We start from the raw sequence: 24,131 nt of genomic DNA on the forward strand, positions 1-24,131 counted from the left end.
CAGAAGAAAATTCAGAGTACCCATGCTTGCTGTTACTGTGGTAAGTTTTCACTTAGCTGTCCAAGATATGTCTAGGGCGCTGTCTTTTTTTTTTTTTTTTTTTTTCTTCTTCCCCCCCCGCCTTTTTTTAAAGCACACAGACAACAGTAAATTTGTTACTCCATACCTTAAAATCTTTTATGAACTCTTATGTTATGTTGTACCGATGTATCAGATGCATGTGCTTACCTGATTGTTTCCTCCCTTGTCTCCTAGACATGTGCTTCTTCCCAGCTCCAGCTGAACTTTTGTTTTTTCTTTTCTCTTTCCAGTGTGGGAACTTTGCTGTTCTGGTGGATGTTCATATTTTGCCTCAAGGCTCCAGTAGAGACACCAGCTGGTTTTCAGATCATGAGAAGGAGGTACAACAAAAAATCAGTTCTACTTCAAAAGCATGTGGCTGCAGGGAGAAAAAGTTGGATTGCACTGAAGTGCTTGGGATTTTTCAGTGTTATGATAAGAATATTCTAGTTATATCTAAACTGCACAGTTCCTGTGGGACTCCTAAGTCAATAATGTGCTATCTCTTCTTGGGTCACTACATGGCCACTTGCTCTTTGTCTTTAAAGTTTAAATCGCTGTGTAGGTGCCTGCTATTTTGATTTTTCTGGCTTAAATAATTTTCAAGTTTTAAAAATATCTCCTGTGAGTGTTCGTGAATTATCTTATAAACTGTGACAGATACCTCTTCTACAGAGCTTGTGAGTGAAATTCCTTTTTTACTAATTGTTTTTCATCTTCTGGGAAATGTGAATGGTATTGTGCTTAGAGAATAAATGAAAGAAAATGATTTCGTGTGCATGCATGATCAAGGAAAGTAGATACTTGATGCCTTGATAGTAGATGAAATCTTGTAAAACCAGTGCATTAGTGACAAGAAAAATTAAGAGCGTAACATTTGTGAGATTATTTGATTTCTGCTGGGATCTTGTGCTGCGTTACTTGGGAAGCTCTCTGGGAGATGTCTGAACTCGGGGCTTGGGATGCCTGTGCGCTTTCCCGCAAGTCTTCGTTACAGGAGTTTTCAGCAGAGAGGTTTTCGAGTAATGGCCTAAATAACTTGTCACTACAAAATGTCCAAGTATTTCTCAAAGTAATGCATTTGTATAAAATCAGAAGAAACAATAAAAAAATATTCTGAGGAAAGCAGGATATTTTCTAGTATGTGTTTAATCTGATAACCAGCAAGAGAATATGGGAAGTTTTAGATTTCTTTTTTTCTTGATGGATGAATACACATTACAGCTTCTACTTATAACTGGCCTTCCTATCCTGGTTATCCAACTTTTAAGTGTTTAAAAAATGTATATTGTATAACTGCCAAAACAAAAGATATAAATTTCAGGAAATTAGCTCATGATTGATTTAATAAAGTGGCAGCATTCATTACGTTTCTAAGTACAAAGGTTGCATATTTTCAACAACCGAGAAGTGTGATTCGAATAGCTTTACAATTCACTTCCTCAAAATTGTGTTCAGAGTCTTTGTTCAAGTGGGAAGAAAAAGGTCAGTAAGATTGCAGACAAATTGTGCCCCTATGAAAGTCTGAAAGGAGCCTCAGACTTGAGGCTCATTTTGAGCCGTTTTCAACAGTTTTGCCTTTTGCAACTTGTGCAGAATGGCACTGCAGCCCCACTGCCTGTCCGTCTGTCAGTGAGTGAAGCAGGTGCTTCCCAGAGCTCTTGCAACACAAATGCAATGTCTTCGGAGCCTCGGCTTACACGGGGTGATATTCAGTGGCTGCTCCTTGTAGGAAATGGAGGTGTCTCTGTTTGTCTGCCCTCTTCTAACTTCCCTTGCCTGTCCATCCTACTTCTTTTTTTACCCCTGGAATAATGAAGTCACGACTTTGCTTTGTACTTTGAGCCAAAAGGGTTGGTTTGTTTAATTCTGACTTTTCTTCATGTCACTGTTATGGTCTCCCCCATGCGTGTGTAAGGTCTCAGCTATATGTTCCTTTTAGCTGTGGGAAATAAGCAGTGATGGTTCTCTTTAAAATTAATCTGCTTATAATTTCATAAATACAGGCCTATACACTGCTCTATGGAGGACTATTTAAATATTTCCGTAAGCATGCCAACTAAAATAAGTAGTTTGCATGTAAAGTGCGAAGATGAGCTGCATGCTTATCTTTATTGTACAGAATGAATCAAATTCACACTTTCAGCTGCTTTCCAGACCTTTTCATTTTAGGTTGAAGACCTAGACCCATTGAAGAAATGTGTAATGAGATCACTTTAATGAGTAAAACAGAAGAATAAGTAGAGCCTGTGTTTTATAAGTGTAGTCTTCAAGCTGAAAGGAAATTATATTCCTTAAGGAGAAAATACTGCTTGTAGTTCATCAAATATATATGCATTGCTGTAATTTAGAGCAATACATTAACATTTTGTTGCTCTGCATTCTTTTCGAGATTAATGAAAGGTATGCTTAAAACCAAGTTATTTTGTTTTAGATGGTAATAGTATAACATTGTCTGTTTTCCAAACACTACAAAATGGAAAAGACATATCTTTTTATCCCACAAAGTACCGTTTATGTGAGCACGTACTTATGCACAATGTAAAATGAGAATATGGAGGGAAAAGGATAAAATATCTGTATATGAATTAATCTGAAAATTTATTTTAGTATTAGAGACATTAATTTTTGTTTTTACTCCATGGCAATTTTGGCTGAAAGACCTTTTTTTTTTTTCTGTTTTATATGTGTGTGTGTATATATATATATATATATATATATAGTTTTTTGTGCTTTGTTGAAGAAAATATGCAAGATGTATATGGCAATGCTTAGGAGGAGAAAAATCAAAGGGAGCGAGAGCAATCAGGTTACTGTGGCCTAGCTAGCTCCATGTGTTCCTCAAAATGCTGCACTGAATTGAACAAAAATATCTGCTGTGTTTTATAAGAATTATTACAGAGGAATTAGTGTTGACAATTCCTGGGAGTATTTTCCCTAATATTCTGCTTGAATTACTCATGTTGTGGCATATTTTTCGTATGTATTTTTTTTCCAGCTTTGATCGCGTGAAAATGAATTTAATTTGCTGTTCAAAAATGAATTGTAGTATTGTAGTTTGTTTCATCTCCCCATTAAGAATTCTTCCATTAAAGACATTCTATAAATACTGTAAATCACATCATACAGTGTGTCCTACATGGATCACAGTGTGCTTCTTTCTTTATTTTTCAAAATATATAACAAAATTATTTGATCTCCACCCTCTGTATTTCTTTTATTCTGATGCTTTTCAGAAATGATGTGCTGCTGCTCTCTGTTCAGTACTTGATCACATATCTGTTGTTTGTTATATGTTAAGGGGGAGATCTGATATTGTTTGCTGTTGTGCATCTATGTGCATGTCTATAAACTGAGATTTATCAAGGCAAATTATCGCTCTTTCAGGAGGTCTGCATGCTGCTAGAAGATGTGGTTGCTTCCAGGGTCAAACACTACTTGGAAGCTCCTAAACAACATGGTCAAGGGAAATCCATGGATCACGCAACGTCTGCTCCTTTCTTTCTAACAGGTAAAATCAATTATTTAATTTAGGGTGAAACAAAGTATTGTAAAACTGCTGTTCTTTACTTCTGTCATGAGAAATTGGACATCAGGAAACCCAGTAAACCCAAAGCGTACATTAGAATTAAAAAGAATGAATGGTATAATCATGGATGCTCCCAAATCTGTGGAAATATTGCTGTTTATTTGGTTGGTCTATTTTCCATTTAAACCCTAACAATTTTTTATAATAGAAATAATACTTGTTTCCTTCTCCTTCTGTGTTCATGCTTCATATTTTGTTATGATATGATAAACAGCATTTGTCACTTCATGCGTTTTACTGCACATTTGGGCTCTAAATGGCTGGCCAATTTTTTTGTATAATTTTATTGCAATAGCAGGTCTGATCACAAAGTACGGGTGGGGGCTCCTACTGTGGATAGGGTGTTTTCTCTTGGTGCCATGACTTGATTATTGCCAGCTTAGAGTGCTTTATAAATCTGACACAGCAAAAAAGGGAAGTAATAGCTGGGTGTTTTTTACATTTGCTTAAATATATTGAAATCTGTCAATAATATATTAATTCTGCAGTGATAGTAAATACATGTTTTTGTTATGCCATTACTATATTGTTGCACATTTTTGAATTTAAGGTATATGATTTAAAAATCATAATTCCGAACGAATTCTTTGCCTCAATGTTTTGAGTTACCATATATGTATATTGCTGGAAAATGCATTTGGTGGTTGTAACATTAAACATTATTATCAGTATTAACATGAATTATTTTTAATAAGGAAAATAGATTAAATACTGTATTGCTGGTTCAGTATTGCAGTCAAGATTATTGAACATCTTGTAAAAATGTGTTGGGAGTGCATGGGGGTGGCTTTGCTATGGCACAAGTGTGGGTTTCCCCCTGCCCCCACTCAAGTACAAAATATAAAATATGCAAAAAGAGCCTAGAGCTATTTAAGGGATTTAAAACTTTTTTTTTTCTCCCCTGTGAGTGGGAGCTGCATTTTAGCCCTTTAAAACATTGTAAATATTTGTGAAACATAGGAACTTTGTTTCCTGCACTTTTCTGTTTCTTACTAAATAATTAGAATTTTCCTGCAGTGAAAGCAGAGGGACCTCGCAAAGTGTGAGAAGAAAAATTATTCAGTGAAGGTGATTTTGTTTGTTTTTAACTGAGTGCCTATTTTTTGTATTATTTATTTATTTCCTGCCTGAATAAAAAGTGTTTTTAAAAACAAAACAAAACAAAAAAGTGAAATTTACCTGCCAGACAAGCCTAACTTTTATATATACTGATAGATGCACTAATTTGAAGAGAGTCTTAAGATTTTTATGGTTTTACATTTTGCTTTCTATCACAAACTTCAGTCAGAATATGGGTCCGCTGCTCTTGGAGGTTGTATTTTCCCTTATTTCCAGAAAATAAAAGGGCTTAAGTAATGAACATGGAACAAGGTCATCAATAGTGCCTGCCACTGATTACATATTCGTGTGCGTTGCATGAGGCAGATTTACTGTTCGATCAGTTTTGTGCAGTTAGTATCACTGTCATTAATTTCCACTAAAAAATCAAGAAAGCAATTGGGGATAACAAACATTCATGTGGAAGGAACAAAACTTTTGATCCAGCTCTTTCCTCCTCTTTAAGCCTGTGTTGTTCAGGGCCATCACGTGAAGGAAAGAGGTGTTTCAAGCCCAAGAACCAAGTTTATTCAGGGTGTATTCATGTCTACACTTAACCTGAGACAGGAACGGAAGGGACCAGGTGAAGCACAAGGTAACTGGCCAGTGCTTAGCCGGCGGGCCCTGCAGCACACAGGGGAACGCGCGGGCTGCGCACGGGCCTGGCTGCCCCGCGTTCCCTACGTGCTGCCGGTGGAGCGCTGCAGCCTGCAGCTGCTGATGCGTTTGGAGGCTACTCGGTGCTGTTGAGCTCTTCTAGCTGAGTGTGGTTTCTTATGCTTACAAAGCATGTCTGTGTCTAGAGTTTCACTGCTGTGAAATCCCCACTGCAAAGAGGAACGTTTCAATGGAGGGAATTAAAATATTTTCTTAGCTGGTTATTTACTACATGGAGTATCCCTGATCTGCACCTCACTTCTGTTGAACTCATGTATATTCAGGTCATGCTTAGTTACTTATTTGTTCTCCACTTTGCAGACTGTACTCAAAAATTACTAGAATCAGAATTATTAGTCCACTCTTAGTAGAAATTTTAGACTGCCTTTAGCATTGAAGTGTGCTGTGTCAGGATTAGAAAGCTGTGTCAGAAATAAAGTCAAGCTACTTCACTTGATCTGCTCTTGGTGTCTGCAGAACAGAGGAGAGACTGCTACAATGGCTACCATAACTATTTTGAAGGGAAAATCAGCAGGTATCACAATTTCTGTTTATATTATGTTTCATATTAATAGTATTTAATACCACCTTTCAGTTTTACAGCACATAAAGTAAATATCCATATTTGTTAATTTACTTTTCTTTTTCATGTAAGTTACACCCACGTAGCAGTGTGTGGTGGGTCGCATACCATCTCATTAGGAAATCTGTGGGTGTTGTACATAGGAGAAGAAAGGAGGAAAGAATGGAAAAATGAGTGAAAGTAGCCAAGACAAGCAAGTTCTTCCTATTCTTCCTTCTGTCTGAACAATTTCCCTGCCCCTCCCAAATAGCCAGTGTGAACAATTTGCCAAAGTAAGCTTTAATATAATCTTTGGACATAGGCTTTGGTGTAAACTCTGTACTTCCTGTGTTTAATTAAAGTCCAAATATGTTTGATTCTGGTTTATTTTTTTTAATAAAAAGAGAAAATTAAAATGTGATAGATTTTACCAAGATTTGATTTTGCCTGCATCCAACCTGCATGGACAAAACCATGCAAAAAGGCCATTGTTTTTCAGTAGCATTATTTGAAGTGCAATGAGCATAAATTAATCAGTAATGAAAGGCATGTATTAGTGATTTTTGGTTATTCATTTAAAAACAGTACTTAAGTAATTCACAATTATATAATCTTAAAAGTTACAGCTTGTGTTCATATATATGCAGTACATTTTCACTTTGCACTTCTGGTACTGCTTGATAATGTACTTTTTTCAGTAAACTTGTTAAGCACACAATACTCTGATATAAAAAGATCATAGGCCTGAAGATGACAAAAGCAAAGCCTGTTTTTTTTGTGCTCTGTAGAAGATGGCTCTTTCTGATTAAGAGCAAAGAATTAAGTAACAAGGGGACTGAGTGGAGATTTTAAATACAGGAGGATGTTAAAGGACAAACTACAGAAGCTTCAGGCAAAAGGCAAAGTTTGCATGCTAGAGAGGAAACGACAATGAGGATGTGTACAGAAAATATGGCTAGTAGAAATTTCCGTAGAAGAAATGGAAGGGAGGAAGGTTAGCACAGCTGACAGACACAGCAGTTTGCACAGAGGATGCAAAAAGGCACCTTTGTTTCCAGTCCTGGCAGTAGCCGCCTCCTCGGGCCCAGCTACAACCTGTCCCAGAGAACCTTCCCTGGGTGGACTCGATGGTATCAGCTGGTCAGAGGTTTTCAGCTGGACAGGCCCTCTGAGAACTGCTGCAGCTGCCCAGGTCTCGGGCTGCAGAGGGTCCTTGGGGCCCCTCCGTGAGGCCTGGGCTGATGGCGAGCTCTCCCACAGAAGGTGTGCTGCTGGTGACGAGTTGTGTCATCACGGAAAGGAGCTGCAGGGTGATGTCAGTCATCTGTGTAGCATCCGAGATGGTGAGCAAGCGAGAGGTGTTCTTGGAGACTGTACGCCTCCAGGGGTCCCGGTGCCCACTAGCAGTGGGGTTGCTGGGGGGCTCTGTGTAGAGTGAGAGGGTGCCCCATAACACCGTGGAAGGTAGCTGAGAACGGGTCGCTCATAGGAGGAACAGAAAGGCACTACTCATCCTGATGACTTGCAGGCTTGGTGCCCTCTGGGCTGAGGAGGAGTTGGGCATGACTTCAAGGAAGCAACTGGGCAGACAGACCCTTTGCCATGCAGGAACACCCAGAAGAAGAGTCGAGTGATTGTTGTGGGTGACTTCCCGCAGCAGGAGACAGCGGGACCCATCTGCTGAACTGCCCTCTTATCTAGAGAGGTTTGTCACCTTTCCAGAGGCAGGGGCTCCAATGTGAGATGTCATGCAAAGACTGCCAAGACATGTCCACGTGTCAGACTGTTACCCCCTGCTGCTCTCCATGTGTGCACAAGTGGCAACAAGGCCATATTGGAAAGGAGCAAACAGGATTTCAGAGCTCTGGGGAAGACAGTCAAGGGTCTGGGAACCCAGCTTATTTTTTCCTCAATCCGGCCAGTGAGGAGGAAGGATGGGAGGAGGAGTAAATGGATTTTTTCAGGTTACCAAATGGCTGCACTGCTGGTGTTGGCAACAGGGTTTTAGTTTCTACAACCATGGGAATCCTGTTTGAAGATCAACAGCTTGATGGGGAGAGATCCACCTTGCTAAGCAGGGCACATGTATCCTTGCTAACAGATTGGCCAGCCTGGTAAGGAGAGCTCTGAATGAGGAAACGGGGGAGGAGGAGATTTATAGAGACAGGTAGTCAACAAAATGTGTCTCAAGTTGGGATGGATGAAGAGTGACTCAAGAACTTATGGTTAAGGCACATGGGAACAGTGAGGTTACAGAATGCATGGAAATCTCCACTGGCTCAGGAAAGGGCCATGTCGAGAGTAGATGCAGGTTGGGAGAGTCTTGGGCAAGATGTTACATATGTTTTTGCGTGTTTTTATTCTCTCCTTGTATCCATTTTTAGTGACTTATAAATGCAAAGCATTTAACTACGTGGACCTTTGATCTGGCACAATATGGCCTTTTTGTATGTTCTTGCCATCATACTTTTTTGGCAAAAGCCGGCACTGTTATCTGAAAACATCAGTTTGTGAGGAAAAAGATGTTGTGTTTCAAAGATTGTCAGAAAAAGTGCTGGAGTTACAATATTCCAGCATCTATGTTTGTCTTTTTCCTGATACATGCAGAGACTTCAGCAGTCCCTGGGACATTTACAGCTGCAGTACCAGGTGGGCTGGATGCTTTATCCTTATTTTACTTCTTCCCTAGTTGCAGTTCCCATGTGAAGGTCTTGGAGAGGAAATGAAATAGTGTTGTTTTTATTTTAAAGATACCCTATAATGGTGTTTTATATAGTTAATATTGAAAAGAAGTATCAGTTACTCTAAAACAATAAGCGTGTTGTTTAATTTAATTTTAGTTTTGAATACAGTCTTGACTTCTGACCTTTAATTATGTCTGCCTTATATTCATACTATTTCAGTCTCTTGTTTCTATCTTTTGTTTCTATCTCATTTCCATATGAGTTTTTCCAATTTTATGAAAGGCAAAAAAGGATTATGAAAATTACTATATGTATGCAGGTGCAACAAAAATACCTGTGTTTTTACATGCAAATGTAACAGGTATTATCTTATGTATCTCTATAAGTTATAAAGGTCTTGCTATAGTATCTTGCTATAGTATCTGTAGCTATTTTGCTGTTAGTACTTCAGTTCATGCAGAAACACCTATTTATTGTAAATCTAATTATATATAAAAACAATATTTTTATAATGTTCATTGTATAGTTAAGCATCATTTCAGTAAAAAGTAATCCCATGCTCTTATGAAGTGAAATCATGTCTCCTGTTCCAATTTGCCAAAGCTGGCTAGAAGTTAATAGTCAATTTACCTATACAAAATATGCAGGACAGAAATAACCTCATCCCTGTCTGGGTTGGTGCAAGTCATGTTTACTATTTAAAAACAGAGTTTAGAACACTGGCTTGGTATAGATCTCAAGTTAGGCAAGAGGAACCTTCCTCTTAATTCCCAGTTTGCTTGATTTATATCTGTAACTGTCAAAATGAGTGTCTCAGGCTATAGAGTACATAGCTACTATGTGAGAGAGGCCTTAGCATCTATTTGTAGGTGAGAACCATGTCGAGTGAGTTGGGAAATTGCTCCCTAAGGACTTACCATTTTCTGTTTGACTGCCTGACTGTTCTTTGCAGCCTGTTACTCTTGAAAGTTTTCTTCTGTTTGTGCACTGTGAAGAATCTGAATCTACTTAAATATTTTGGGTTTGTCTGTAATATGGTAATATTATCCCTGTGATATGAATAAACCTTTACAATAACTAAATTATTAGATGCACACCAGGCCTATCACTCCTGTATTAAAAAAAAAATCCAATTGGTATCTTTGTATTTTTGTATTTTTGCATCTTTGCTGAGCTTGCTACTCATGTGCATGTTTCCTTTATCAGTGGCTATGTACATGGGGTTTCTGCAAGTCTGGAAATGTTGCCTCTGAAAATCTTTGTTACCAAGGCTTAAATTCTACTTTTCTTGACATTAGTAGTCTTGTTAGACAATGATATAAGTCATCAAGATTGCTGGTATGTGAAACATAACTGTGGAATTGGGAGCATTGTCAGTATCTTCAATATCAGTTTTTTTCATATAACTGCCAGGGAAAGAAGAATTGAGTTTAAAAAAATGATATGGCTATTAAAATACAAGTAATAAAAGGAAGAATATGTAAAGGGAAATAACTCTTCTAAGCAGAAAATTAAAAATGTGCTCTATTTTTAAACTCACTGGTTTTCAGTTTGATGGCTTCCTCTGCCTCTTTTTTCCAGTAGAAAATAAATGAGACAGAAAAAAGTAAAGATTTGATTTTCAAATTGAGATGAAATATCAGATTCCCTTTTTTTTTTTAAAAAAAAAAAAAAAAAAAAACTAGGTACTCTGTATTAAATGCTTCTAAAAAGAGCAATAGTGTTTTGGTTACAGCATAAGCCAGAAAGAATAGGGATTTAAAACAAAGCCTAAAAGAAATACGATTTCCCTAGAAATGTTTGGAGGAATTTACTTAATTGCATCCAGAAGTCTGACCTGGAAGTGTAATGTTTTGACCCCTTAGCTGTCTGGTTTCCTAAATGTGTTGTTTTGCTGTCTTTAAACTGTGAGAAAATCTGTTTTACATGTCTTTAACCCTTGATTTCCTAAAATTCTCAAAGTAAGTCCCAAAACTATTACCGGTAGTCCAACAAAACCAAAAACTGACATTGCATTTTACAAAAAATGCAAGAAATGCATATGGTAGACTCATGTCTTTTGGTCTTTTGGTATGAAATACCTTAAATTTGCTGCTGAACGTTGAAAAAGAGAATGTTCTGTGTATCTTTTGCATGTAATATCTGTTAAACTGATGCCAGAGTCTGCAAGAGACATAGGCAAGTCACTGAGGTGGTTCATTACAGTACCGTGTTCGTGAGCAAGCTAAAATGAGCAGCTTGTTACCAGCCCTTCTGAGATGAGAACTGAGCTGTTGGCGCCGCGGCCATCACCTGCCTCCCTGCTAGAGCTGGGTAGAGGTCCTGCTGCCTGCATCTCTTGAGAGAAAATATCACAGGCTCCACTGGGGTGGCTTGGCACTTATTTTCTGAGAAGGAGCTCCTGTAAACATTAAAGAGAGTGTTTTGCGTGAACAGACAGGAACCTATGAATGAAACACCACAACTTGCTTTGTTCTGACAGCACTGTGAAATACATGGTAGTTCAAATCCACACACATTTCTTAACTCTCTCTCTCTCTTTTTAAGGTGCCTTTAGGTCCCAGGGTAGAAGAGAGAGCTCATGACCATCAATATCTACCTCTTGGCTCCATTGAGCTATCTCTTAATAATATGTCTTTAAAAATGCACAAAAATATTCCATGCTGCACATATGTCAGGATCAGCTTTGAAGAAGTGTACCTTCTCACATGCCATCCTTCTAAAGTTCTGCTGGGAATACTTGTACTAGCTCTTCCTTCCCTCTCTTTTTCTCCCAGCACATTTAGGGGCAGACCTCCCCCTGAACCCATAGGTTTTCTAGCCATGAGATACAATATACAGTTTTCCACCTGTTCAAAGCTTCTTCCTGACATTTTTAGTGACCCTTGCCTAGACTTCCTGTTATGGGTAGAAGATGGAAGTCTTGTCAGCTTTGGGAGCTGGAGTTTTAGTATCCTTTTCTCTCAGGAAAGCTTTTGCAGAAGCTATTTTCAATTGCCAGGGGAAAAATTGTCTGCAGGCCCATGAAGGGTTTGTTTGCCTTCATTTGAAAGTCTTTTTAGCACTGTAGTATTAGCACCTATGATAATGTTGTTCCAATGAGCAGTAAAGGGAAGCAGTCACGTTTGTTAAACTCTGAAAGGCACCTTTCCACATCACAGTGAGGTCTTTGTGTTCAAAGTGACTTTGATTTGTAAGGAGTGCAACTGACTTGTGTTCAGAAGACTTAGCTAATAGCAGAAGGGCACTAAAAATAATAAATTTGTTAAGGGGAAGAGTAAGGAGAGTTATCTCCTGGAAGAGATGGAAACCAATTACATCATTAAACTTATTTATAGCTATAAAAGTTGTTAAGATCAGACCCTGCATATGTGCAGCATGATTTAGCATTTGATAGAACTGTATCAGGGAAGACCTTTAATTTGTGCATGCAAAACCACACCTACAGTGCTGCATTAAATGCCTTTAGCTTACCTGTCCTCCTTCCTAACAGACACATGCACTAATATATGCATATTCATACAGAAATCAGTACTGCACCCAAGTGTTTTTTCCTATTCACGTTTTATGTTTATAAATGTAATGGATGGAATCGACCTTTTTAAGTTTCACTTAAAGTCTACCTACATATTCCTATGCATTTAACGTAACTGTCGCTTTGAATGATACAGTTTTAGAAAACAGATTAAAAAATTAGTTCGAGAAAGTGCCCTACCTTGATACCTCTGCAAAGGACCAGAAAAGGCGCAAGGAGTCTCGACAGCTTCTTGCGTTGTGCCTGCCAGCTCCTGCTGGGCAGGGTGCGTAGAGCGGCGCCTGGACACCAATGTTTGGCTTGGGATCTCATCTAGATTAGGCTGAGCTAGCTGGAGCAGGTGAGGTGAATATGTCCAGTCGTTTTGGGGAGGGAAGGCTGCGCAATTAGCAGTAGGCCTCTCTTTTGTTTTGTTTAGGTTTTTTTTGTGTGTGTGGTGTTGTGGTTGCATCTGTTTCTTTTATTTTTTAGGTAACAAACAATGATCAGGAATTTGTTGGTTTGTAATTCTAAATGGAGAAATATGACCGCTAAAAAGCATCATAATAATATGTCTGTAGAGTACTTTGAAGATGAAAAGCCCTCTATACTGTAAACATTATTACCATTCTAGTTTACTCTGTGTGCAATAATTAAACTAGCATAAGCAACATTCAGATTTTGTTTTATTCTAATATTTCAAAATGTCTATATGTTTACTTTCCCAGTTTAACATAGCACATTCATCTTCCATTTTCAGGATGTGTGAGTTACAAGGATTTACTGCAGACACATAGAGATGGTCCTAATCGGGAATAATCTGTCAGAGATGTATAATATCTGGACTGTTGGAAAAAAAGGATTTTTTTAGAGCGGTATAAAGAAATACTGATATTTAAAAATAAAATAAAATAGCTGTGTGCCCAGCAGGGACCTGTTTGTGGGGCACCAGGCCTTCGCAGGCTGGCAGTGGGGTTGGAGAAGCCTCTGCAGAGCTCAGAGCCAGGCAGGTGCCAGACTGTGCTGGGAAGCGAACACCTGCCAGGCTGCTGCAGATAACTCTGCTGCTCAGAGGCATTTTCCCAGGCTCCCAGCTCACTGGTCGCTAATAGCCGTGGGAGAGGGCTTCCCACTGCTGGGATCTCTACCACAGCCCTCTCTTGGCAGCCTTTGGAAAGCTCAAGTCAACTTGGCTGTAACTCCTTCGGAAAACAAGTGTTGCTGGATAGTTTTACAGTGAAAAGTCAGTGTCTGATACTTCCCCTCAGTGTCTTGGGACCATGAAATGTAACAAGCAGGGCAAATTACCATTCCCTTAAAAGGCATTACTCACCGGTGCATGTTACAGCTGAAACCGAACTGCAGCCTCTCTAGAACTGCTTTTGTTAAGTCACGTGCTGGGTTCCAGGGGCTCACTTTTTGATCTGTTGATTTAGATGCACAGTTCTGGAAAAAGTGGAAAATAAATGCTCGCAGAAACATTATTTCTGCCTACGTTGGCCATCTGCATAGGGAGTTATGCAGGTGCTGCATGGCGAAGATGAAATTCCAGCTTTGGCTGCGGGGGCTTGCCGAGCCGAAGGTGCGCGAGCTTCCTTTCTGCGGGGCTGCAGCGCGGCGTGGGCTGCTACGGGCGGCTTGGAAGGGGCTGGCACCGGCCTGCTGGAGGCTCCCCGCTTGTTCCTCGCTTCCCGTAGCGTTTGGTCCTCGCCGAGCCGACACTGGCCCTCTTCCCTGTGTATGAACAATGTGGATGGTCGACAAGGCTGGTTTTGGGAACTAATTCAGGCTCATGCTCATTAGCTGTACAGAAAGTTTAAAAAACTGCAAGGTGCAGATAAGGAGCTGCTCTTGTGAGGCTTGCTCTTGTGTTATGAAGAAGAATGGTTAACTGAACAAAACCTTTCACTCAGTCAAAGCAGAAAATGAATGTGGCAGCTTTCATAGTGCTGCAGTAACTCTGACAGTCTCAAAGCTATGGGCAAGTTCTGCAAAATCCAGGTGACTTTAGGGGCTGATTTAGGTTTCACACAAGAGTTTAAATACGTTCAATAAACATGGCTGTGTGTTAGTTTTAAAGTATGGATATTTTGAATGTAACACAATGTAACATTTTCTCACAATTATAGCAATGCATCTGTTCCAGCTTTTCAACAAAGTCTAGCGGTAAATAGTCATCGAAACTGAAACTCTCCTAGTGTTAGTCCCTCTGGGCAGAGCTTATTCTCAGGTACAACACCCTGTGAAGGCTCTGTAGTGCTTTCAGATTTGAGGTGTCTCTGCAGAATTAGCGTCAAGCTCTCCAGGTCACTCATGTATGCATGTATTGTTTATTTGGTTAGATTTAAGGGAGCTGCTCTACCCCAGAGAACAGGAATTAGCTGAATCAAGATTCTTCAATAGGAATTTCTAACTTTGTTCAGGCCATTAGTCAATCCAATGTGATTAAAAACAATAGGAGAGCAAGCAAACTAAAGATATATCACTAGTTTCTTAAAAGAATTTCAGGAGTGAAGTATCATGTTTTTCCCTGTGAAAAGCACAAGACTTACCCTTTTTTATTTTAAGGCTTACTGAAGAAGAACGCTTTGGAAATATCTTAGACCTATTAAGAGAGGAAAGACTCTCTTAATATAATTCTCTCTGGAAATTTGTTTGCAAAATTGTGTTGTCTATGAATGTTACTTTTCTAGCATTATGGAGGTCAAGTGGAAGACACTATAATTGCACTAATAATTTGTTTCAATAAAGGGCAAATTCCTAGATTTTGTTTACCCTATTAAGAGTGTTGAAGAATTGTGGATGCCAAATTGGAAATAGCTAGAAGTAATTTTCTTTAGTTGTGTTCATAAATATACAGTTGATAAAGGTGATCTTCCTGAGGGGAAGGAAAAAAGATGGCTGATAAATATCAAAGGATTGATTGTGATCAATAATTTTAGTACTTAAGGCGAGATGATGCTGTAGAACATCCATTAATGGGGAGCTCCAGGAGATCTTGTACGAGTAGGAGAGCAGTCTGTGCAGGAGCGGACGTGCAGCTTCAGGCTTGGACTTGGAAATATCCTTGTACTTGGCACTTGCTTAGCAGAGATTGAGCCTGGGGCACAGGGTCTTTCCTTACTTCCTTTAAACGGTTAGAAGAACAACAGTGCCACTTCATTTTTAAACTCGTCTGTAGTTTTTGCAGCTAGAATGTCTGTCTTGAAAGGAGCAATATGTTAAAACTTGCAACCCCCTAAAGAGCTAGGGAAAATATTAAGACTTGCAAACCGCTGAATAGTTGGGGCCAATCTCACTAACTGTCTTTAAAATTCTTGTTTGTTTTTTTGTAGTGATATGTAGAGGGAAACTGTGGAGGAGGACTCACAGATTCAAACTTCTTTCAATTTCTTAGGTTCCTAAGTACCTTTCTGAATCTGGTTTACTCAGGGTCCACTGGGAATTTAAGTAGGCTTCATAGTTACTTAACATAAAATAATCCTTTCTGGCCTTTTCTGATGCTCCTGGAGCATAAGGATTTCTATTGTTCTCAGGAAAGGGAACTCAAGAAGAAGCCTCTAGAAATGTTACAGATATCTGCTGGGCCAGCCAGTATGACTCTGTGTATTTGTAGGTATTGACATTTCTGAATGTTTGCATTTTTCACTTAATTCAATACAATAAACAATTAAGACATTTTTAAGCATTTTGCTTACTAGGAGTTATGACATTTCTCTAGAAAACAATTAAGGAATGGTCATCTGTAGTCTTCATGTAGCATTTGTGTAAAAGTATATTAGTGACTAGGTGTTTAGCCCCCAGGGCTGTTGATGAGACATCTTCTATGATCAGTTAATCAATTTAAATATATTTCTGTGATTGAATACCTAAACTTTGCCGTAAGGAAATTATTTAGGTTTTCCCCCCTTCTAGATACTTATTTCTTCAGACTTAAAGGTACATAGTTCTTATTTTAAAACATTCCTTTGAAGTTGTGGTGTTTTTTTGTATTCATAACCTGTTGCTTTTTTCTCTCTTCAGCAGTCCTATTTTTGTAGATATGCAACATTTTGAGACCAGAATGCACAAGATACCCTTGCACTTACTATTATCACTTTTGTTTTATGTAGCAGGCAACCGTTTTCACATTGCTGCCCAGTTTATGAAGAGATGGGTCAATCTTCGTTGTGCTGTGGGGAAACAATATCGTGGTAAGAGACTGGTTTCTTATGATGTTGCTCATAATGTGGCATTTGTAATAGAAAACAAGGAGATTATAAACTAATACTTTTGTTAGGTTTTTCTTGCTATACTTAATCAAAATTATTTTAGGATTTGCTTTTGTTTTGTTTTTCTAGAGGATGTTCGCTAAAATTAGAAGCGTTTCTTAACATATGATAGATTTCTTTTTTTAACTTAATTTAAAATTTTGTGTGCCTCGCCTCAGGGTAATCAGCTAAGCCACACCAAAATCTGTAAGTATGATGAGACTCAGCATTTTGCTGAGTTTCTGCAGGATGAATCAACCAGAGGTTGCAGTATGAATCACTTCATTGTTGCTCGAGTGTCTTGTGACATCAACTGTATGGTACAAGTGTATGCAAGAAAAAGCTTTCATTCGGCCCAGTGTTATAAAATCTTTACATAAGTGATGTCACTGGATCAGGTCTTTTTTCATGTTTTCTCAGGCCAAGATGTTCTGTAAGGAAGTGATATCAATCCCATCCTGCCAACAACAATAAAAAAGGAGCTTTAACAATCACTGCCCTTTTTGTGGATTTTTTTATATGAAAGAAGACTAGTAAATCAACTAAGTGGCGTTAAAAATATGGTTCCTTGAATGGAAACCTTTTTGTAATTTCTTTTTTTTTTTTAACAGGAATTTATATTCATGAATGTTTAAATCTCGTCATATCAACTATTTTTTTTCTAAATGGGTAGTGATTAAAGAGATTATAGTGTTGATTTTAAATATTTTGTCAAACTTGTTTTTCTTGCCTGCTGAAAGAGTAATTAGGTTAGAATAACAGAAAGCCTGTGATGCTGTTTCAACATTCTTTTCTAAGTATTATATCTTAACTTTCTTTAAGCATCAGTGAATGCCTAAAGATACATTTATTTTATTAGCCAGCAAGTGAGATTATTATAAAATATAACAATAAAAGCAACTAGCTAGAATTAACTTGCTTTACTACTGTGGCCGAAAAGAGAGACTTTAAGTCTTCAGTCAAAACTCAACTTCCTGAAAACTGGATTTTCTAGCAAGAGGAGCTTAATGAGCAGTGTTTTCCAGTGCTTGATAATCCTTATAATAAAGAAGTCTTTTCTTTAAAGGAAATTTCTTGCCCAGTTTGTGCTCATTGTTTCCTGTCTCTTTACTGGATACTGCTGAAAAGAGATGGGTCACTTTTTTTTACACCCTCCATCATGGACAGATTGATAAAATTCCCCTTCTTAAGCAATCCCAGCTTTTCCTCATATTACAGATTCTCTGATCTCTTAACTTTATTTGTGGCTCCACTATGTCCATACTGGACTTGCTCCTGTATGTCCCTGTCTCCTACATAACTGGATGTGGTCCAGATAGAATCTCACCAGGTCTGAAGAGAGGAGAACCTTCCTCTGCCTGCCGATCATGTTCTTCCTAATGCAGGGCAAAACTCTTCTCGGCAGTGGCCAGCGACAGGACAAGGGGTAACAGCTGCAGATTGAAACACAGGAAGTTCCACCTCCATGTGAGGAAGAACTTCTTTCCTGTGAGGGTGACAGAGCCCTGGAACAGGCTGCTCAGAGAGGTTGTGGAGGCTCCTTCTCTGGAGATCTTCCAAACCCGCCTGGATGCCACCTTGTGCCATGTGTTCTGGGTGTCCCTGCTGGAGCAGGGGGGTTGGACTAGATGATCTCTGGAGGTCCCTTCCAACTTCAACCATTCCGCAGCTCTGGGTGTTGTTGGCCACGTTTTCTGACAGGGCATATTGCTGGCTCATGATCAACTTGGTGTCCATGAGAACCCCCAGGTCCTTGCTGGGAAGCTGCTTTGCAGTGAGTTGAACCCCATTCAGTGCTGATGCATGAGGTTATTCCTCCCCTGGTGTGAGACTCGCACTTCCCTTGGTTACACTTTATGAGGTTCTTCTCTGCCCATTTCTCTAGCATCTGGCATCATGGCCATGTTGATACATATTAGCTTGCAATTCCCATTAGCTAAGAGAGTGTCCACAGAGAGACCAGAGCTGCAGCTTAAGTACCACAATAGCTTGTTAAACTACCTCAGCTTGTTTGGGAATATGAGCCTTTCACACTTGCTTTGTTTGTAACATCAAGACTTGAAATGCCTCCCTCAAAAGCAGAGCATACTGGCTTCCAAACAGTAAAGCAGCTGTGATGGAAAAAGCTGTCTGGAAACCACTTCCAGATATATGAAGATAGCACCTTAAATTGTTTCTCTGTGGTTCTTAGTGGTTAATTTGTCCAGGGGCTTGGATGGACTAATTGGCTCCCAGGGCTGTCCTCTTGAGGACTGGACTTACTCTCACTTAGCGATTATTGAATGTTTTAAAAAGGCAGGGACCCAAACCAGGGATGAGATGTTGAAGAAAGAAGGTAATAAAGTTCTCAGTAGTGGAGTAGAACAAATGAGTTCTTCTGTAGTTAATATATATATATATATATATACACATATACTTTTTACAAAAATAATGCATATATTGCCATTATGTGTCTTTGAATATATGCATTTCATTTTTTGTAATCTTCTTTTCAATTGTTTTTGCACAGAGCTACGTGTATTCCCAGAAAGATTTGTGGTTTGTATCAGTAGACTTGAATCTGATCCAAGTGCTTGGACCTGTGAGAATGGTGCTTTGGTATGTACAAAACAGTTCTCTGATTTTCCCGTTTACTGTAGAGTAGCAAGACAAATGTTTTATATAGATGTAGTTATTCACATATTTGTGAATGTCTGGTTGGAACCAGAAAATCACCCAGACAGTTTGACTGAGTATTCAAAAGGAGATCCTAAAGTGACTCTGAAACAGACAATAATGACAGTTTTTAGAAGTTCAGTTTTTATTATTATTATTTTTTTATTATAATACGACCAGTTATTAAGGAAGCTAAGTATACATTCAGCCCCTGGCTTTAGCGATCTTTTTTAGGATCTTTTTTTCCTTTACCTTTGGTCTTTACAAGAATTTATTTTGCAAAGTTATGAATCATTTTTTAATGACTGTGGAGTTTTTGTTTGTTTTGTTAGTGTTGCTGTTTTGCAGAACAGCTCAAATGAATCAGAGCTAGCCCTGCTCAGAGAAAAAAATCCCAATCATTTTTGGGGGAAGAAGGCATTGATGGGTAGTTAAGTACCATAAAAAGTTGCACTTAACACCTTCATGATGAAGTATATATCAACAGGAAAGGCCTACATATTTTATGCTGCAGCTGATTGACGTTTGTCTCAGGACTACTCGCACTGACCCAGCCTATATGACAGACAGGTTTATGTGTGTTTTAGAGGTCTGTATCAAATATGTTTAGCTATATTTGATACTTTTTTTTAAAAAGGCATTTCTTTCATGCCTTGAACATGATCTTTTTTTTATATCAGGGCGTTTTTATTTCTCATCTTACATTCATAGTTTATTGTCTTGTTTCCTTAACTGGTAAGTATTCTTAAGTGTCAAAGGACTGAGCAAATGTATCTATATCTGTCTTTCAATCTCTATATACCTTTCTCTAAAATAAAATTAATTGCTTTTCTAGTTTGGTGAAAATTATCAATTATGAAAATTACCAAATGATCCAGATCTCTTACAGCATATTTAGTTCCAAGTTTGTTATAATTTCTAGTTGACTATTTTGCCAAGCCTAGTAAAGATAATTTCAGGTTTTTGGTACTCCAGATGTCAAGACTAAGGATTTAGTGTACATGCTTTCCTCTATGCAATTTAACAGTGTGTTTGCTTGAATACCAAATTGGACTACAAAAGACCACTGAAAAGACCCTTCCCTTCCTGTAGATTCTGTTCTATTCTATCATGGGCTGAAAATCGGGCATATGCCTTTTTCCTCTGTATGTTGTTTGAGTTTGACTCATTTCATAAAGACATTTAAGTTCTTTTAGATATTTTAACAGCTCTTACCTTTTACTACTGATTTGAGGATCTATCTCCAATTTATAAAAGTGACTAAGAGTTAACAGCGGCTTCATCACCTTTCAGTGTTATGTGTTGTTAATGGTTGGCCAAGACTTTAAAATCTTGGGTTTTTTGTTTGTTTGTTTGTTTTAAAATTTTTCTTATGTTGTTTTATATTTTGAGTCAAGCTTTAATTCCTGAATTAGATCAATAAATGTCAGGCTTAGTGGCCTCCTGCTGTATACTTAGAACCATTTTATGTCAGCCCAATAGATGGACTTCTCATTCATTCATTGCTTCTTCTCATACGCTTGCAACTCTTCTGTTCTTCACCAATCTTCAGCAGTTCTTTCTTTGCCCGTTCCCTGTGTTTTAGGCTATTTTTTCCATCTCCCAAAACAGGCATTGATTAAACCAAGAGTTGCAAGAGATGTGACTAGATATAAAATAAAATCCTAATGCCCTGCATCGTAAGAACAATCAGGATTAGTTTGCTTTTGAGATATTCACAGGCACAGACCTGAGCAGTGATGGCTGAAAGTAGCAATTTAAAGCCTTCTGTGATGTGTGTTGTGACTTAAAACAGTCTCTGTAAAATTAGTTTTAAATGTGAGGTAATAAGAGGTTTGAGAGAACTTGTATGGAATAGAGCTTGAAATTAAATATCAGTAGATTGCCTTCTGTTTTACCTTCTGTTTTCTAAAATCTATGCTTCGAAATGGGAATTGCTGTCATCACATCTAGGAAACTGTCTGCAGATAACGCATCATTTTGAAAGAAAGCAAATCGCTATTACAGAAACGATACAACAGGCTATTAAAAATACCTAACAAATTGGAAGTCTTAGAAAAAAGATGGAAGAATAGCCCAGCTGATTGACGCTAAGTATAGGCATAAAGCCACTGTTTCATGTTTTGTCATATTATATTTATAATCTTAAATAGATTTACCATGAAAAAAGAGCGGATTTCGGGAACATGGCAAAAGAGGAAACCCAGGAAAATATAACAGCTATAGAGACGTTAGTCATCGGAGTCAAAGTGTCGACATTCTCTTCATGATTACTATTTAGAATGCTAGAATGGAAAACTGTAACTGGGTTATCTGAAGAAACAGTGGAAATGGGTGGAAGGCTTATTTGGAGTCTTGAGAACATTTTTTAAATGTGCCAACAATAGAGTATTCATTGATAACGGCATAAGCTTTATATTACAGTCTATGAGAGGAAATAGTTGTAGGGAAGGCATGAAAGAACTTAAGCTAACAATGATATTAAAATGGAAATTCGAAATTCATATGAAATTTTTGAAAAAAAATGGAGAGATCATATCTTGATTTAGAGGTAGCAAGGTGTTCACTGATCTTTATTAAGTTATACAGAATATTATGGGAAAATTAAAATTTTTCCAAACAGAATTTGACTCCTAAAAGGTACAAAATGAGAAAAGTATGGAAAATATGCAGAGCGCACCATGAAATACATTTGTACAGTTTACAGTGCACAAGGTGCTAATCTTACCATGGAACTGTGTTGTGCATTTGTAATATCACACTTAAACTGTTGTAACTGGGGGCTAATCCTGAAAAGGTCAGTGTCCCTTCTATTGCCAGCTGCATATTGCTTTCCCTTGCAGTGGGCCTTGTGATTCTTCAGTTGACCTTCAATCAGTTGGAATTGATCCAGTAGAAAACTATTTATTTGTTACATTGTTTTGTTTCTTTTTTCTTTTTGAGTTAGTTTTCTGTCATGTCCGTTCATTGACCCAGCTCATCATGTGCTCGTTCAGTTGCCAAATGGGACCCAAAAAGCCTTGCAGAAGCATAACAGGATTTGGAAGGAGAGGGAAGGACCAACCCTTCAGACAGCAACACACAGTTACTTGGAGTGCAAGTAGCATCCAAACCACATGCTGATTTTGCATTTGATGTAGTGCCTGATTGCCTGATGTTTTCAAAGTCATTGCATTATCCTTTTTTTTTTCCTCATAAAATCTGTGATTTGGGTTTAGATAATATGCTATAATTCCTTCTAACTGTTATAAGAGGCATAATTAGAGGAGAACGACTTAATATTAAGATGTAGTTTGATAATTGTCTGAACAGGATTAAATATATTGTATGAATGGGTTAAATGCTCTGCATTGGTCTCAGTGGCCCGGAAAATAGTGTCGCAACCTATCATTCATTCATGACTTCTTCAAAATCATACGAAACAAGATTGCACAAGCACGCCAAGTTATGTCACATTGCCTTTATTCTGTGTGTAAATGTATTCTGTATTTCTTTTGAATCCCAAGCTCAGAGGTGGGAACTACTGCACCTGGAAAGAGGCGTTTGTGTGAGGTATGGCCCCCAGGGCCAGCTTCCTCCGAGCTCCTGCTTTGCTCGGGTGCGTTGTGCTGCTGGGCTTTCTCATAATCTGAAGTGCTGAGTTAGAAAAGTGCCTGGAGCTGGGATTCAGGAGCCCTATCTCCCTTGGAAGTTTTGTTCCTACCAAGCTGACACTGGCACTTCTGTGTGTTCTTCAAATCTGCCCTGGTTACTGGGTTGCTGGTGCCCATTTTAAGCAAGAGATGTGAGGGAGATTGACGGAACAATCAGTTAAGCAGCAGCAAAGCAAAATGCCAGGTAAACATGTTGTTCATTCAGGAATTATTACTGAATTAAAATGAAAAAGTAATCAGGCTGTACAAAATGCGTAACATTTTTCATTAGAAGCTGTTCTTAGTAGAAGTAATATAAGAGCAAATACTGCCTTTTTTATTTTTTTTTCCTAAAGAGGAAAATTGCAGACTAGTGAGCCTTGTCCCTACATCATTTTACTTAGACAGATAATTAGTTTTTCTTTTGTGCATTTGCACTTTCAACACTTGAAGCTTTTGTCACCTTTTTCTACTGCTCCTTTGTGTTCAGCTCAAGCTGGCCAAGACTGAGGACGCTAAAACCTGCGATCTCTCCTGCCTTCTCTTCCTTTTGATTATCTGTGAGTTCCTGTCTGCAGCTCCTGTCACTATCTGCATGTGTGGCGAGTAGCCGTAGTTCACTGATGCATCTGCAAACAACGTGTTTGCTGCTGCTGTTTGCAGGGTTACCTTTCAGCTGGATCCCCTTGGCCAGACTCACTCTGTGGCTGCCTGAGTGCCTGTGTTCACACAGGCACTTGGCAGGACCAGGTGTTTGATAAGGGTGAGGCTTTCCTTTCATTGTCAATATAGCTTTAAATTAGCTTAAATCATCAAAGTGTTCTCCGAGAGAAACTAAAACACAAAATAGCGGAGCTAAGGCCTTTGACTCAGACGTAAGGAAGAAAGCTGCAGCAGTTTCAGATATTCCCTTTTGCCCCACTCGTCTGCCTCTCCTTGGGTATTCCAGCTCCTGTAGCAGGGTTTGCCGAAGGCTCTGGGCTCCTGCCCCCCATCGCCTGCACGTCGCAGTCGCGGGCGCCTTTCCTTCCCTCAGCCCTGCTGGGGGGCAGAAACCTCCTGCAGAAGGGGAGGGAAGATACCCGAGAGCGGTAAGGTGGATTGCCTGCCCGAGCCCTGTCTGAACTTGTCTTGGTTTCTTAGTTCACAGCCTGGCTGATTTGTTTTCTGCCTGGCTAAAGTGTAATAGCTGTCTGCTGTTTGTTATATTACTGTTCCAGTGAAGGGGCTAAATAGTGAAGTTGATACAGTTATTTCAACAGGTCAAGATTAGAGAAAACTATGGGGTACATGGGAGAGATCTCACAAAGATCAGTAAATGGCTTTCAGGACTCTAAAAGAAAATTATTCGTTGATACGTGTGAAGTAATTTACACTGCGAAGAGCAATTATGTTGTTGATGCCTGCTGCTGAGTGCTGCTGCTACCTGT

The 24,131-nt window shown here is 38.8% G+C and overlaps 1 protein-coding gene across 1 annotated transcript in view; it reads left to right on the top strand.

Annotated features, from left to right (window-relative positions):
* Positions 1 to 233: 233 nt before the first annotated feature.
* The window catches only part of SLX4IP (SLX4 interacting protein), a 33,649-nt gene continuing 9,751 nt past the window's right edge, over positions 234 to 24,131 (top strand). Inside the window, exons 1-4 of the mRNA XM_088531297.1 lie at positions 234 to 401; positions 3,448 to 3,571; positions 16,277 to 16,357; positions 18,924 to 19,012. Coding sequence (XP_088387423.1) covers positions 258 to 401; positions 3,448 to 3,571; positions 16,277 to 16,357; positions 18,924 to 19,012 — 438 coding nt within the window. The 5' untranslated portion in view covers positions 234 to 257. The remainder of the gene's footprint in view (positions 402 to 3,447; positions 3,572 to 16,276; positions 16,358 to 18,923; positions 19,013 to 24,131) is intronic.

Source organism: Tinamus guttatus, unplaced genomic scaffold (assembly GCF_059628265.1).
Source record: "Tinamus guttatus ecotype Peru unplaced genomic scaffold, ASM5962826v1 Tinamus_guttatus_pri_ptg000403l, whole genome shotgun sequence".
Classification (NCBI taxonomy): Eukaryota; Metazoa; Chordata; class Aves; order Tinamiformes; family Tinamidae; genus Tinamus; species Tinamus guttatus.